At 36.7% G+C, this 16891-nt stretch overlaps 1 protein-coding gene across 1 annotated transcript in view; it reads right to left on the reverse strand.

The window, feature by feature from the left end:
* The window catches only part of LOC128249716 (uncharacterized), a 113915-nt gene that overhangs the window by 52779 nt on the left and 44245 nt on the right, over positions 1-16891 (reverse strand). The window contains exons 7-10 of the mRNA XM_052974148.1: positions 13751-13899; positions 6973-7084; positions 4225-4346; positions 2554-2730 (exon numbers count right to left, since the gene is read on the reverse strand). Of these exons, the coding sequence (XP_052830108.1) occupies positions 2554-2730; positions 4225-4346; positions 6973-7084; positions 13751-13899 (560 nt within the window). The remainder of the gene's footprint in view (positions 1-2553; positions 2731-4224; positions 4347-6972; positions 7085-13750; positions 13900-16891) is intronic.

The following is a 16891-nucleotide window of genomic DNA, read 5'->3' on the forward strand; positions in this document are numbered from 1 at the left end:
TATATATATATATATATATATATATGAACTCCAGCAACTGCGAGTGGGACAAGCTAGAGATAGTAAATAGCTTCCATTATCTAGGCGACTAAGTTAGTAGCGGAGGTGGATGCTCTGAGAGAGTAGCTGTGAGAATAAGATTAGGAGAGCTCCTACCACTGCTGGCAACAAAGGGCCTCTCTCCCATTGTGAAAGGCAGATTGCTTGATGTCTGTGTGCAAACAGCTATACTGCATGGCAGTGAAACATGGGCTGTAACAGCCAAGGATATTCATAGGCTTGAAAGAAATGAAACCAGTATGCTTTGCTGGATGTGTAATGTCAGTGTTCAACAGAGTGTAAGCATCTTAAGAGAGAAAAGTTAGGCATAAGAGGCATCAGATGTGGTGTGTTAGAGAGATGACTGCACTGATATGGTCATGTGATGCGTATGGACGAGGACAGCTGTGTAAAGAAGTGTCGATCTCTAACTATGGAGGGAGCCTGTGGTAGAGGTAGACCCAGGAAGACGTGGGACAAGGTGGTGAAACATGATTTCTGAACTTTGAGCTTCACAGAGGCAATGACTAGTGACCGAGACCTTTGTCGATGTGTTGTGCTTGAGAGCACCTGTCAAGTCAAATGCACTGTGCTGGTAGCATGTAAAGAACACCTTCTGAGTGTTGGACCTCAGGGAGGCAAAGTGGCTGAGTTCCTTTCGAGGTTGGGCCTCACGGAGGCATAATAGCAGAGTTTACTTTCGAGTATTGGGCCTCATAAAGGCAATGACTAAGACCTTTAGCATTATGTTGTACTTGAGAAGAAAACCCATCAAGCCAAGCAAAATCGCATTCATGGCAGATACTGGTGTCATACAAATAGCACCCATGCCAGTGACACGTAAAAGCACCCATTACACTCTCGGAGTGGTTGGCATTAGGAAGGGCATCCAGCCATAGAAAACCATGCAAAATCAGACTGAAGTCTAGTGCAGTCTTCCAACATACCAGCCTAGTTAAACCACCCAACTCATGCCAGCGTGGGCAACAGACATTAAATAATGATGATGCATTTCTTTCAGTTTCTGTCAACCAAATCCACTCATAGGGCTTTAGTCAGTCTGCAGTTATAGAAGATGCTTACCGAGGTATTACACAGTGGGACTGAACCCAGAATCATGCGGCTGGGAAGCAAGCTTCTTACCACACAGCCACGCCCATCTATTTCTCAAAACAGGTGCTTCACTTCTTTGTACACTGTACCAAGTGGATCCCTTCTTCAGTGCAAGTTTCCTGCTATGCAAGTATGCTATAAAATTTTTCAGTTCTATTAACATTGATATCAAAATAAGCATCTGTGGCTGTTATCAATAAGGATTTGCATTTTACTGTTAAAACTTACATTAATGATGGAACTATTGTTACTGGTACATTATCACATTATGATAGATCTATGGGTTTATCTCAAGGTCTTTGAATAATTCTGAAAAAATACTACATTGTGAATAAAAAAACATTTATACAGGAATTGAGAGCTTTAGCAAAATAGAAACATATCCTCATGGGTCAGCCCAAGGCCATTAGTAGCAAAAGGGAAACTTTTTAACCATGCAGAGCAGTGTAGCTAGGGTGTTTGCTCCCTTGGGCAGCCTTTGAATTTTGCACCTCCCCACTTTCCCACCTTAATGCTATACAGGATTATGCAGCAGACCCCAAAATGCTGCCCCCCCATAAAAGCATCACAGCAGGCAGATGCACCCCACTCCCTGCTACACTATTGACTGCACAGCCATGTAATAAATTTAATCATTAATTAATGAAAATGTTGTGACAAATATTATCAGAAAACAGAAAATAAAACTACGTGCTTGATCTTCAGATGCTGGGCTTCACTGAGGAGGTAACAAAGAACCAAGACTTGTGGCAATTTGCTGTATTTGAGAAGACACATCAAGATAAGTAAAATCATGGCCATCCATATGTACAGGCAAGTCCTTTATGGCTATGGCCCTACTCCCTCTCTCACCTGAGAGGTCTTTGTCTTGCAGGTCCCAGTGCCATGTCAAATGCACTCAATCTGGTACCATGTAAAATGCACTTGTACCAGTGCCATGTGAGATGCACTTGTGCCAATGCCATGTAAAATGCACTTGTGCTGATGCCACATAATATGCACTGGTACCAGTGCCATATAAAATACACTCATGCTGGTGTCACATAAAATGTACTGATGCTGATAGCACATAAAATGCACTCGTGCTAGTGCCACAAAATGCACTCGTACCAGTAACACGTAAGAGGCACCAAGCACAATTAGTAATGTGATTGGTGCTAGGAAGGGGATCTAGCCATAGAAACCATACCAAAACAGACAATTGGAAGCTGGACAGCTCTCCAGCTGGTCAGCTTCTGTCAACCCATGCCAGCATGGAAAATGGCTGTTAAACAAACGACGACGACGATGATGATGATGATGATGATGATGATGATGATGATGATGATGATGATGATGATGATGACTTTATGAAACTGTTTAAGTTTAGACATTAATATAAGTCAGTTTGAAGTTTCTTACCTGTCCATAAAATCATTGAGATATTTAAAAGCAACTGAATTATGATTAGGCCAGGAAGAATCTATTAGTAAAAGGTCTTCTTCAGACAGATCTGACATTTCTTGTTGCTTGGTAACCTTTGTAGAACTAGTGGTATTTATTCTCTCAAACCTCGTTTTATAGATGTTTCTTTCACGTCTTTCAAATAAGGGAAAAAAGAGAAACAAAGACTGGAGTTCATACAAATATATAATCAAATGCATTCATTAGAGTTTGGAAGAACTCATACTAAAAGCTAAGTGGAGGCTAGCATATCTCATGTAGTAACCCTACCAAAACAAGTTTAAGTAACTAAGGTTTCACACAAACCAAACAGAAAAACTGTAAGCTCTTATGAAAGCTAAGCAGGCAATTCTGAAATAAAATCTGATTAAAAATGAAATGGAAGTTTTTAACACTGACAATTCCAAACATAGTGACAAAGGAAGTATTAATACCAAAAGGTAAAATATCTACCACTTAAAAGTAGATGTAAAACATTAGAACACAGAAATACTGTGATATTTACCACGAGAGAAAACTGTCATATGGTTATATGGGGCATAAACATGTTTTCATCTTATTAGACCTCATCAGAATAAGCAATGAATTGAAATTTGCATACATGCTATGAGAGGGAATAGCTTGCATTTCAGTAAATGTTTTACATCTTAACTTCACACTTTTTTTTGTTTTTAACTATAAAATATTATAAGCTTAGTTCTCTCCTCATTATATATTATATTTATGTTTATGACACAAGAAACACAGTGTACAGAAAAAAAATTACATTTGGTTCTTAAATTTGCTTTGAATTCAAATATAATATGAATGTTGCCCTACCATACATGAACTCTCTCTCTCTCTCACACACACACACAGTTGTATGTTTAATATGTTACTAGGAAAGCAGATTAAGACACTAACATATATATGCATGTTCATGTTTATGTTTGTGTAAATGTGTTTGTGCATATATTGTATGCATGTGTGTATGTATGTGAGTATACACACACACAAGCATTTAAGATTAAAGTACATTTGCTAGTACCACATACGGCAAAGAAAGATGGACAAGTTGTTTATATATAATTATAAATCTGCATGTGCAATATGTATAAGTGTATGATTAATCCTTTTGATACCAAACCACCCAATACCGTCCATGGACTTATGCTATAAATAGGATCATATTTTAATATGAACTAAATTAAAACCTTCCGTGGAAATTTCATAATTTATGTCCCAAACTCCAGTTTAATAATGATAAAGTTATTTTACTAAATTCTTCATTATTACCATAATTAATTAAAGCAAACGCAGTGTATTTTAACAAGAATTTGATTAAGAGATTCACTTCAAAATCACACGATTCTGTAATCATTCCTGCTATGAAGCACTTTCTACTCTTGCCTTGGTGGCTTTCAATTCCTTCACTATTAATGGAATTGGTAAGCAGAGCTTTAAGATCTTGCTGTACAAGATTCCTCAGCTAAAATTTGCAAACATTTGGGTCAGTTCTCTGATTGGAGGATAACTACTCCTCTTCTTCTTATCCAATTCAGAGGAACTTGAAAAAATACAATGATAGGTACCACCTTTCCCTTCTTGACCAAATAATAAATATAAAAATAATAGAAACAAAATACTCACATTCTTTCCTTCAGCAACTTGACATTTTGGTAGTTCACATCTTCTGCTTTAGCTTTAAAATCAAGGTAGGTTCCTCGGAATGTTGTACATATTTTTTGAGCCCATTTCAGATTTTCTTGTGACTAAATGACAAAATTGAAACATTAGATTGCTGTTTAGACCATGATAGCTCTGACTTCATAAAGGAAAGTAAGCTGAGCTTCTGTGAACACTTCTTTCAGAGCAAGGATGAAGTTGTGAGTCAAATATTAATGCGGAAACTAATACATGGAAAGCAAATTAAGAGTTGTTCTGCCAGAACATTTATCAACCAACTGAATGAAGATTCTGGTTTATTGAAGAGCAACCTACTAAAAGCAATGGCAGTGAGGAAATTTTGAAGTCTGGTGGTTGATGGTACCTGTCTGTGGGCAACGTGGTAGGTAGGGAGCTCTGACTCAGTAAATCTATAATCAGTGGCATTTTAACCATGTTGATCACATCCTTTTCTGGGACATATGCATCTAGGACTACATTATCCAAGAGTGTCTCTCCCGTTTCAAGTTGATAGGGTGTGATTTGAGAGATATTTATTTGGTTACTATTTTTAGCTGGTCAAGCAACTATATGGAGGCTCCCTCATTGGATATTCAATGTTTGATTTAAGACAGTAACAGTAAGATACATTTTATTTGTGAGATTCATAAGAAAACATCTTTATCCTTTAATTTTGATTCTCATTATATCTGAATCTCCTCAAGACAATCAATAAAACATCACAATTCTTAGATTTTCAATATTTTCCAAAGTACTTTGAGAGATGGAACTTGTGGTAGAAGGAGATTCATGAAGAGATGGGATAATATACTGAAGAACGACCTCAGGACACTGAACCTTATGGAAGAGATGACAAAGGACTGAGATATCTGGTGCCTTGCAGTCCTCAAGAAGACATGTACTCCCCAGAAGAAGTGTTAATGCTGCTCTCCCTACTAAAGAGGATCAGCTTGTAAGAGCCCTGTGCCAGTGCCACATAAAAATCACCCATGCCAGTGCCAGCACCATGTAAAAAGCACCTGTTTTGGTGCCACATAAAAAGCACCCAGTAAACTCTGTAAACTGGTTAGCATTAAAATGGACCTCCAGTTATAGAAACCAAGCCAAATCAGACTGGAACTTGTTGCAGCTCTCCCACTTGCCAGCTTTGGTCAAACTGTCCAACCCATGCCAGCATGAAAAGTGGATGTTAAATGATGGTCATGATGATGATGAGTGGATTAGATTTCAAATATTTCTTCTCCACTAATTGTTAGTATAATTTTAGCTATACATGATACATAACCTCCATACGGGGGGGGGGGGGGATACCCAAAAGTAACCAGAAACATTCTCTGTAGGACAAGCCTATTGTAGTTCAGGCTTCCACCACTAGAAGCCACTTCATATGACCCTCAGGCATCAGTCTGCCAACCAGCAGCATTGACTAGTCATACTGTCATGTTGTGCGTCTTTGTTTTGCAGCACTTCTCCCCTGTTCCTTGATTTTTGTGATGGCTGAAATGAAGGAACAGTCTGCTTCCATGAAATTCTGTTTTCTGCTGAGAAAAAGCAACAGCCAAGACAGTTGTCATGCTTCAAACAGCTAACATGGAACCTACCATTAGCAAAACAAGTTTACAGGTGGTTTTCATGCTTTAGGAATGGCCTCTTGTTGCTTGAAGACCAACCTTGTTCAGGGCAACTATCATGAAAATTTGTGAACTGATTTTGGAGGACCATCGCTGAACAATTAACACACTTGTTGATATGACTGGTATGTCCTGGAGCTTCTGCCAACGAATATTGAGTGAGAAATTGTGAATGAAAAGAGTTGCAGCAAAATTTGTGTCTCACTTGCTTGTGGAAGATAAAAAGCAGCCATGACTGAATGCATGTCATAAACTGAAAGAACAGTTGGAAGTTGATCCAGACTTTTTTCCGAAGGTCATCACTGATGATGAAAGTTGCTGCTATGGCTACAACCCAGAAATGAAGCAGGAATCAAGTCAATGGAAGCATTCAATGTCACAATGCCCCCAAAAAGCATGTCAAGAGAAGTCAACGTCAAGACGATGCTGGTTTGTTTCATCAATGTGAAAGGAATTGTCCATACAGAATTTGTTCCTCCTGGTCAAACTGTTAACCAGACATTTTACTTGGCAGTTCTGAAACGTTTACAAGACGCAATGAGAAGAAAACACCATGATCTGTGGCAAAGAAGAGAGTGGTGGTTTCATGACGCCAATGTGCCTGCACACACTGCCTTGAGTGTGTGCAATTTTCGACCAAAAATGGCATGACCCCATTTACCCACCTTCCCTATTTACCCAATCTTCCTCTCTGCAACTTCTGTTTGTTCCCCAAAATGAAAAAAAGTTCCTAAAGAAAAACGTTTTTCAGATGTGGAAGAGGAAGAAAAAAAAAACGACCAAGACGTTAAAAGGTATCACTCCACATGAGTTCCAGGACTACTGGAAAAAGCATCTGGATGAATGCATTGTTTCTAATGGAGAATACTTTGAAAGCGATGAGTGTAAACATGTAAAGCTAAGTAAATAAAATAATATTGCAAAATTCCATATATGGTAAAAAAAAAAAAAAACTTTTGTTTCCCAACAAACATAATAGATGTTGCAGTTATAACAAAAAACAAGAAAGCAGGCTTTTCATGGGTAAATGTTACAAACTTTTCCTATAGAAACAGATGGAAGAAAAGTTTAATTCACTTACAGTATCTGGGTCTTCAAGAATGTTATCATTAATCATGCTTTCTGCTTTGTTTATAAGGAAATTACAAAGTAGTTGAATGGTTAGGCTGAATTTACTTTTCTGATGGCAATACCTTTAAAATCATAACAGATTAAATGGAATCAGTTAAGTTTATAAATAATCAAACAGCTTTTAAGAATTGATCAAACCAAAAGGAATAAGTTTGCTTTGCTAACATCTCTGGTAAATAAAAGAAGATGGAAAGTTATTTCGATAAGATTGATTAGAAGAAAAGCAAATGAAAATCTCTTATAGTTGGTATTGAACAATTTTAGTGAAGATTGAAGAAAATGATTTAATCATTAGCTTAAGACAGCTGGGGCTTTTACTTAAGTTTGAACAATGTTAAAATCTTTTCTTATTTCCATCGGATATCCAGTTAATTCTTGTTTTGCAAATAACTATAATATGTATGCAAGATCTTATAGATGCCATCAGCATTATCGTTCAATGTCCACTTTTCCCTGTTTGCATGGATCAGAAGGAATTCCAGTGAAATACATTTTTCAGGGTTGGATGCTGCTTCCTTTCACCAGCCCTCATCTGTTTCCAGACAAATTAATATTTCCCCATGACAGAATATGTTTCACAGAAAAACTGGAAATGAAGGACACTGCTTTTATGACACTGATGACAGAGACACACACACACACACACACACACACACACATTTCGTTTATATATATAAAACCACTCTCAACACACACACACATACACACACATTTCGTTTATATATATAAAATTACTCTCAACATACACACACATATACACATGGCTATGATGCTCCCCCATTACTCCTGCTCATAATCAGAGATGCACATATTGTCAGCCACTAAGGTACATGCTCAAGTGGTTAACGTCAAGCAACTGACAAGCAAATCTGTGGTATTGAGCAGAATATTTACTATAATGATATTTCTGCTTCAGCAATTCAGTGCTGATTCTGTCTGAAATATAATGGAAGATAGGTCAGTTTCAAAACATTCATGTCCAGGTGACTGACAAAAGCAAAGTTTGAAGGGAATAGTAGTCATTTCCTTTGATTTCTATCTAGAAGCAAATAGGAAATAACACTGACCAAAGACAAAAAAAAATAGAAATTTTGTTACACAATGTAATCGGCCAGCTTGGTCATAGGTAATCTGTGGCTAACTAATAATAAAACTTTCTCAAATGGAATTCAGTTCACATTAAACACAAATCAATATCAAGATGAAACAGCAAGAGAAAATGTTGTTCTAGATATATTTTGTAGAAACAATGGCACAACATGGTTCTAGGACAGTTGTGTACTGGACATTTGCATCCCAGACAATTGCATCCCCAGACAATTGCATCCCCAGACAATTGCATCTCTGGACAGTTGTGTCCTTGCATTATTTTGAAATTTTACTTATCTTTTTTCAGGTGTATTTTTTGTTTATTTGGAATAGTTGATTATCAAAGCTAATTGTAAATAAACACATTTAATAACTCTAAACAAGAGAGTAAGTAATAATAAATATCTATAAAAGGAATAAAAGAGATAAAAGAGTTTAAAATTTATAAGTTTATTTTAGTTTAAAAAATGAAAACAGATTAACAATATTAAAAAATATTTCAAGATTTTAAAATTATTGTAGTTTCACAAATAAATCAAAAGGTGTGAATGTTGTGAGCTATTCTTTTCAAGAAATTTATCTTGTTTTCAAGAGTATACTTATCTAAAAACACCATGATTCACTTAGTTGCAGTTTTATTTTTTTGCCGTACTAGAATTCCTCTTTGAAAGTCCCTTTTTTTTTCTTTAAGGCAATAGCCTCCTCCTTTTTCAGTGTCTCAATCAATTTCCAAATAGAGGGGTGTTGACACAATAAAGAATATTGCAAAGCATTGTGCAATCCCTCTAAGATGATCTAGATCTAGGCATCTGATTTATTTATAACCCTTTCTCAAACATTCCAAGACTCAATAGAAAAAATTGGTTCCATCCTTGTCCCTCTCCGGCCACTTGCTTGGCCAATGTATGTCATTTCAAAATAGACAGTAAATTCTGGAGGCAAATCACAGTCATCGGACAAGTCAATAAAATCGTTGACAACATCAATTAAAGAGAGAAATGATAATACAGAAAAACACCTAATTTTCAAATTTTATACCTCCTCTCTATACTGTTTTAATCCTATGTCATAGATTTTCTTAAAAATAGACTTAGATAAATGGAAGAGACATGAACTTATTGTTACTTCTGGAAACTTTTCTACAAAACCTTTCTGAGCTCCTATTTCAAAGATTGTCAACAAAGAATTTGGATTAAGTTGCAACAAATATGTGAATAGGTGAACATATGTGTCCTTTTTCTTATCTGGAAGAAGGGCAAAAGCTCTGGGTATACTAATTGTACTTTATTGGATATGAATGCAATATAGCTGAAAATATATTGATGGACTGACTTTAAAGGTACCATCTGCTGCCCAGTTAGGAAAATTTATCAAATCTTCTAAGCCATCTTCCATCACAAATATTAGTATTCTATCCTCGTCATCAATGCCAGAGTCAAATGCAAGGAACTCCTCTCCACTTGCAAGGAAACAGTAAGATTCTGGTATCTCAAAAGTATTCCTTCGCCATGGAATTGGTGTTGCATCTTGTGATTTTTGTCTCTATCAACATACATTTATTCCCATTGATGGTAAAGATGGCATGTGGTTAATTGAAAACTGATCTTTATTAGCGATTGTAGCTCCAATAAGATTTCTTGCTGGTTCGCATACTGAAATTGAAGTAGTTTTTAAGCGTGACATAACTTCTTGTGCTCTAACTTTAGCAGCTGAGGATCCATAGTTATGTTCATTACATTGTGCCGTGACTGAGTCATTCACTGTATGTATTCTTGCTTTGCAACATTGCTCTACACATCTCTATATGTTTTTGTTTCATTGGCATTTTTCTTATGATAGTGGTAGCTGTAATTTTTCTCATCAAGAAATATCTTTCCACCAGTGTTAGATTTTATTAAATCCAGGATGTATTAGACGTTCACAGTTTGTACTGCTCGAGTTAACTAAAATGGATAGCTTAAATTTCTTTTGCTTTAAAAATGAATATACCTTTTGTGTTGGTGTACAATTATGGTAACTACCTATTTGATTAATGAGCTATAACGAGCAATTGTTGGAAAGTATACTCCTCAAAAAATAAGTGTATTAAAAAAAGTAAACAGGCATAGCTGAGTGGTAAATAGCTTGCTTCCCATCCACATGGTTCCGGGTTCAATCCCACTGCATGGCACCTTGGGCAAGTGTCTTCTACTATAACCTTGGGCCGACCAAAGCCTTGTGAGTGGATTTGGTAGACGGAAACTGAAAGAAGCCTGTCATATTTATACTTGTGTGTGTGTCTGTGTGTGTTTGTCCCCCCACCATCACTTGACAACCGATGTTAGTGTGTTTATGTCCCTGTAACTTAGCAGTTTGCAAAAGAGATCAATAGAATAAGTACTAGGCTTACAAAGAATAAGTCCTGGGACCGATTTGTTTGACTAAAGGTGGTGCTCCAGCATGGCCACAGTCACATGGCTGAAACAAATAAAAGAATGTAAAACATTTTTTTATGATAAAAAATTACCAGAAGTACGCATTTATCCAGGGACTCATTCGTCTAGGGATGCAAATGTCCAGGGTTGCAATTGTCTGATATGCAGTTGTCCAAGATGTAAATGTGCAGTATGCAATTGTCTGTCCACTGGCACAACATTAAGTTGACAGCAGGTTATCTGTAAAACTTATTACTAGTTGAAATCATTTTGCTTAAGTCTTTAAATTCAGTCAGGAAGACAAAAGCTGCATGATTATAGAAGAAATGATATATATTATAGGCATAGGCAATGTTGTGAGATTAAGAAGTCTGCTCCCTAAACAATGTTGTCCTGGGTTTAGTCTCACTGTGCAGTACCTTGGGTAAATATCTTCTACCATAGCTCCGAACCAACCGAAGCCATGTGAGTGAATTTGATAGTCAGAAACTGAAAGCCTGCTGAGTGTGTGTGTGTGTACATATGTATGTATGTATGTATGTATGTATGTGTGTGTGGTGTGTGTGTGTGTGTGTGTATGTACATATGTACGTATGTACGTATGTATGTGCATGTGTAATTATGTGTACCCTTGTCTTGACATCATGATCGTAAATGAGCATTGCTGTCATACAAGCAATGTTGTTCCATTTCAATCTTCTGCGAAAAACATGTCTAGATATAACCTTACCTCGAGAAAAGGTAAGGGTTGGTGACAGGAAGGGCATCCAGCATTAGAAAATCTGCTTCAGCAAATTCCATCTGACCCATGCAGACATGGAAAAGTGGATGTTAAACAGTGATGATATTCTTTCAGGCCAAACTAAAAAAAAAGGGTCTCTGCAGCTTTGTTAAGCTATACATAAAAATATTCAGGAACAAGAGTGTATTGTTGTATTGTTTATTTTGCTTCAATCAGCTACGCTGTGGAGGTGAGTACAATCAGCCATTTTAATTCCCAGACTTCTTTCCTGCCTAACCAGGAGTCCCTTCTCCGTGGACCAGCTTGCTAGCTAGCCCGCAGTGAAGGTTCCTGTCTATAGTTTGTCTGTTATGAGTCCACAAGCAGTGCCTTACATCACCTCTGAAATATTAAGACTAACTGAATGTACCAACTCACTGTTGAGAAATGCGAAGAAAACTATTATTATTGCTACAGAATTAGTAACCTTATAAGGCGGCAAGCTGGCCGAAACATTAGCATGTTGGGCAAAATGCTGAGCAGTATTTCGTCTGTCTTTACATTCTAAGTTCAAATACTGCCAAGGTCGACTTCGCCTTTCATCCTTTTGGGGTTGATAAATTAAGTACCAGTTGTATACTGGAATCGATCTAATTGACTGGCCCCCTCCCCCAAAATTTCAGGCTTTGTGCCTAGAGTAGAAGGGAATTAGTAACCTTTTATAAATTGTTGACTTTCATAGCTGTTTCTTTTTATGAAATATTTGAATAGCAAATATCAACTGTTGATTCTCTATTTTGTACATTTTAACTATTTTGTATTAATAATTTAGATTCTCTTTAAAGAATATGAGGCGGTATCAAAAACTTCCTGGACTAGTTCTGTAGCACACCTACAGATGGCAGCACATGGTTGCATGCACATTGAGAGTAAGCAGAGACCTTCATGAGGCAGTGTGCTGAGTGACATTGCTGTGTTTACTTTGCAAGTTGTGAAATTTCTGTTTTCATGATCACATGTCCACAATTTTTGTCATGGACAGGATGATGGAACAAAAAGCCAACATGAAATTTTGTGTTGAACTTAGGAAGTCTGCTACAGAGACATTGAGCATGCTTCAGCAAGCTTACAGCAATGAGGCAATTGGTCATACACAATGTTTTGATTGCCATGAGTGCTTCAAAAGTAGAAGAACATCATTGGAAGACAATGAGCGATCTGGAAGACCTGCCATGAGCATCACCATGACAATGCACCATCACCAAGCTCTCCTCACTCGTGAGTTTCTCACCAAAAACAACATGGTGTCACTTGTGCACCCACCCTGTTCACCAGATTTAGCACCTGCAGACTTCCATCTCTTCCCCAAGAGGAAAATGCAACTCAAGGGCTGCTGTTTTGACATTGTTGTTGAGATCAAGAGTGACTCACAGAAGGTCCTCGACTTGCTTATGGAAAACAACTTCCAGAACAGATTCCAAAAGTAGCAGAAACACTGGCACTAGTGTATTGCTACACAAGGTGACTGTTTCAAAGATGATGATGCTAAAACAAAGGTAAATAAGTTATTTTTTATTAGACATAACTAATCTTGGAACTTTTGATAACTTTGTATGTACTAAAAGTAAGCATAAGAATAAATACTTAAGAAACAAACAGAAAGACAAAAGCGTACAGGTGTGGCAGTGCGGTAAGAAGTTTGCTTCACAACCACATGATTCTGGGTTCAGTCCTATCGTGTGGCATCTTAGGCAAGTGTCTTTTACTTCTCATCATCATTTAATGTCTATGTTCCATACCTTCAAATATGGTACATTTCTTGGTTAAGGATATTTATGTATTCCTATCAGCAATCAACTATTTACATAGCTAAAGTATTACCATTTCAAATTGCCCTATAAACAGCACATCAAACAAACTTTGTACTACTTCTATCTTCTCAGTCAAAATATGTGATCCCAAGTTAACATTACTTTTGATAGCAGAAAACTAATAATCCTGCTCTCAACACTCCATAACGTACCACAAAAAATTATGAAATCAGGTTCTTCTGTTTCAATCAACTTAATTTTGTAATTACAAAACTACTGATAGCCTAAGATTTTTACATTAATATTTTTTAATCATGCATTTTGCCTGAGTCTGTAGTTTTGGTTCACTTAATTTGATGAGTAATGATACTTCCTTAGGGATTGCTCAAATTCTCTTTCAAAGCACACTCTACTGTCTCAAAAAAGAGAAAGTACCACATCGGACAAGGTAGTCCTGGATTTACTAAAATACGGAATAGTCACAGCTAGAACAAATTTGATCATAACACTACTGGAACAAAAGTGACTTGGGGTTTAAACAATAAAAACGATTAACAAGTGGTTTGTTGATGCAATACATACAGTGTGAGTTGATGTGATATGATTTGATGTGATATAATTTGGAATCCTCATCCCACAACTCAGCTGAGTTTCACTCATCAGAATTATCAATGGAACACTAAAATGACTTACGTTGAGTGCGACCACATGAAGAACAAAGCTTTCATCAATGATTCAAAATATAATAGAATCTCTTCTGGTTTTGTGCATTTCTCAATTTTGTTACAGCATCTCCACAAAGATTCAAAGTATGGTATGACTGTTTCACATATTTCAATAACCTATTTAAAAAATTAATTAGAGTTTATTGGCCTTAATTTTAAACAATTCTGAGTTCAAATTCTGCTAAGGTCAACTTTGCCTTTCATCCATTCAGGGTTGATAAAATCCATATCAATTGAGCACTGGGGTCAATCTAATTGACCTATCCCTCCCCCCCCCAAAAAAAAATTGCTGGTCTTGTGCCAAAATTTGAAATCAACATTAAACATAAGCATTAACCGAATCAGTGACTTTATTTTGTCTAAATTTTGCATTGTTTAAATTATTTAAACTTTTTAATTTTAAAATCATTAAGAGATGCAATGAAAAAGGTGTGCCATTACGACATAAAAAAAAGAAAAATCTAACATTTTGGGCTGTATCTTTTGTTAATCAGAGTTGTTTTTTTTTTGTGGTATTGAATAGGTAGACTGGGAGGAGAGAGAGACTAAGGAAGATTATTGAAATCGCCTTGTATCCTGCAAGACAGAAGGACATCCTTACTACTCTATATTATCTCCAGTCAGTAAGGACAACATGATTAATAAAGTAGATTGAAGAAAAGGTGATTGCCAAAGATGAATGAGGGTGAGATGTAGAAGAAGAAAGAGTATAAGGACAGCAAGAGAGTGACTGAGGTAAGAATGTGTGTGAAAAAGGATAGGGAGACACTTGAGGAGTAATAAGAGTAATAAAGAGATACAGTAAAACTAGCATGTAATAAGAGAGAGATAGTATGTAGTCAGAGATAAGAAATTTTTGAGATGGTAAGTAAAACCATTTGATAATCACAGGACCAACTCAGAGGGATGGGTTAGTGGAATTGTTGGAGTCTCTATTGGAGAAACTGTGCTGTATGCTGTGTGTTCAGAATCCCATCTAAACCACCATTTTAGTGAAGTAACCTCGTGCAAATGGACTAATAAAACAACACCACCACCAAAAAGAAAGCAAAAAAAAAAAAAACCACACTCAAAAAGTCTATGTCCTTGTACAGATTCGAACCCCAACTGTAAAATTATCAGTTTATGGTCATGAGTATGCTACAACTGCTTCAAACAGACAACCTAAAAATCAACCAATCAGCTTGAAGCTATGGCATGAACAACATCTCCAATGATCTGGAGATTTGTGCCCCTTTTCCCTAGTTAAGCAGTCTGGCGCCTAAATCATGGCAGAGACCACTGCTAGCATTCAAGCAAGACAGATCACAGCTCTCACCCAAGTTTAACTATTTGCGGTAGATTTGTATCTTTGCTTTTCACTTTTCCTGATAGCTAATGGCTAAGCCAACGCAGTAAAGCTATTCCTACTCACTATTCTGATAACTAATGATTCTGTGATAATTTATGTATGATACATGCATAAATTTTCTATCAATAAAATCTATTGTTGAACATTTGCAAGTTTGCTTTTGTTATACTTCATGCAGTCTGCTTGATCTTATATTCAATTAAAAAGGATCACAGCATTAATCCTTCCCACAACCAGCCACGCAATGATCTTCAGCAAATATAGATATAGCAGCTCATGACATCCTTATTGAGTAGGGACAACCTAAGGACAATAAAGTGCTCAGACAGATGATGGTGATGATGCTGTTGATGTTGATGTTCACAAGGAGAAGGAATGCACAAAAATTATTTTTAATACCAACAAGAAAATTAGCTAATATAATTAACAATTATTTTCTTTCTTATATCAATCAGCATAATTAAATGAAGATTACCATTAAATACTTAACAATTTATCCAAAATAACGAACAATTTCTTAATTCGAATTTCAGGTGAAATTTAAGTAAAGGTTCAACAAATTGCTCCATACATAGGTTTTACTTTATGTAGAATGCTAGAGCATTAAAGAAGAAGAAGAAGAAGAAGAGGGAGGAGGGGAAGAAGAGGGGGGAGGGGAAGAAGAGGAAGAGGTGGTGGTGCTCCTGCTGCTGCTGCACCATTTCTGCCAGAAATTTGGAAACAACATGCTGTACTGCTTGGCATTCACACCAGAAGCTCCAATATGAACATTTCAGAGTGTTTGGACGTCGATCTGAGGACAGTGCAGAGGATTTGGAAAGAGTTGGATGAGTCTAATAGTGATTACAAAAGTATAGCAGCTCGGAAAACTCACTCTGATCGTTCTAAGAAAAGAACTCCTGAATTTGTTGGTGACATCCAGACCATGATTGACAACGATCTCTCCAAGTCAACCAGGTCCATTGCCAGGGACGTCTGAGTTAGTTTTTTATCAGGCAGGTAGTGCATAAAGGCATTCAGTATTTTTCATACAAGATGGGAAAGGCCATTTTTCTTATCCCAAGCCATCACGGACAAGAGGAAAGACCATGCTACGAAGTTTTTGAACAGACTCAAGCATTCCCTCTGTCTGAACATGCTTTGGATTTTCTCAGACAAGAACATTTTCTGCTAGGATCAAACGGTGAAGACACAGAAAAACCGTTTGCTTGCCATGTCCCCAAAACATGTACCAAGACTGATAAAATTCAAACATTCAGTCAACATGATGGTGTTTGGAGTGATCACTAGTGATGGCGATGTTATGCCTCCATTCATCTTCCCACACAGCCTCACACTCAACATGGAGGCCTATATATATATATAAAAATATATATATATAAAAATCAAAATAAGCAACACGGATTTTAAAGATGATTGCAGTACGCATGTTTTATGCTACTCCATTTATTTAAGTAACGCAAGCATTACATTAAATGCAATATGTAGAGCAATCTTCAGCTGCACGAAAATGCAGAAAATTACAGTAGAATAGACATATTATAATTGTGGCAACATTTCAAATCCAAGTGGGAGGAAGAATAATGATACTACTAATAATTATATAAATAGAAGTGAAAATAACAATGACAATAGAAATTATGAGGATAATAATATGCTTAGTCCTACCAACCATAATTTTAGCCAACAAATAGAATGCAGCAGTAATGATGTTGTGGTTTTAACTGAAGTTGATGATAGGCTCAACTCCAATGAAAA

This window comes from Octopus bimaculoides, chromosome 17, assembly GCF_001194135.2.
Source record: "Octopus bimaculoides isolate UCB-OBI-ISO-001 chromosome 17, ASM119413v2, whole genome shotgun sequence".
NCBI classification, from domain to species: Eukaryota; Metazoa; Mollusca; class Cephalopoda; order Octopoda; family Octopodidae; genus Octopus; species Octopus bimaculoides.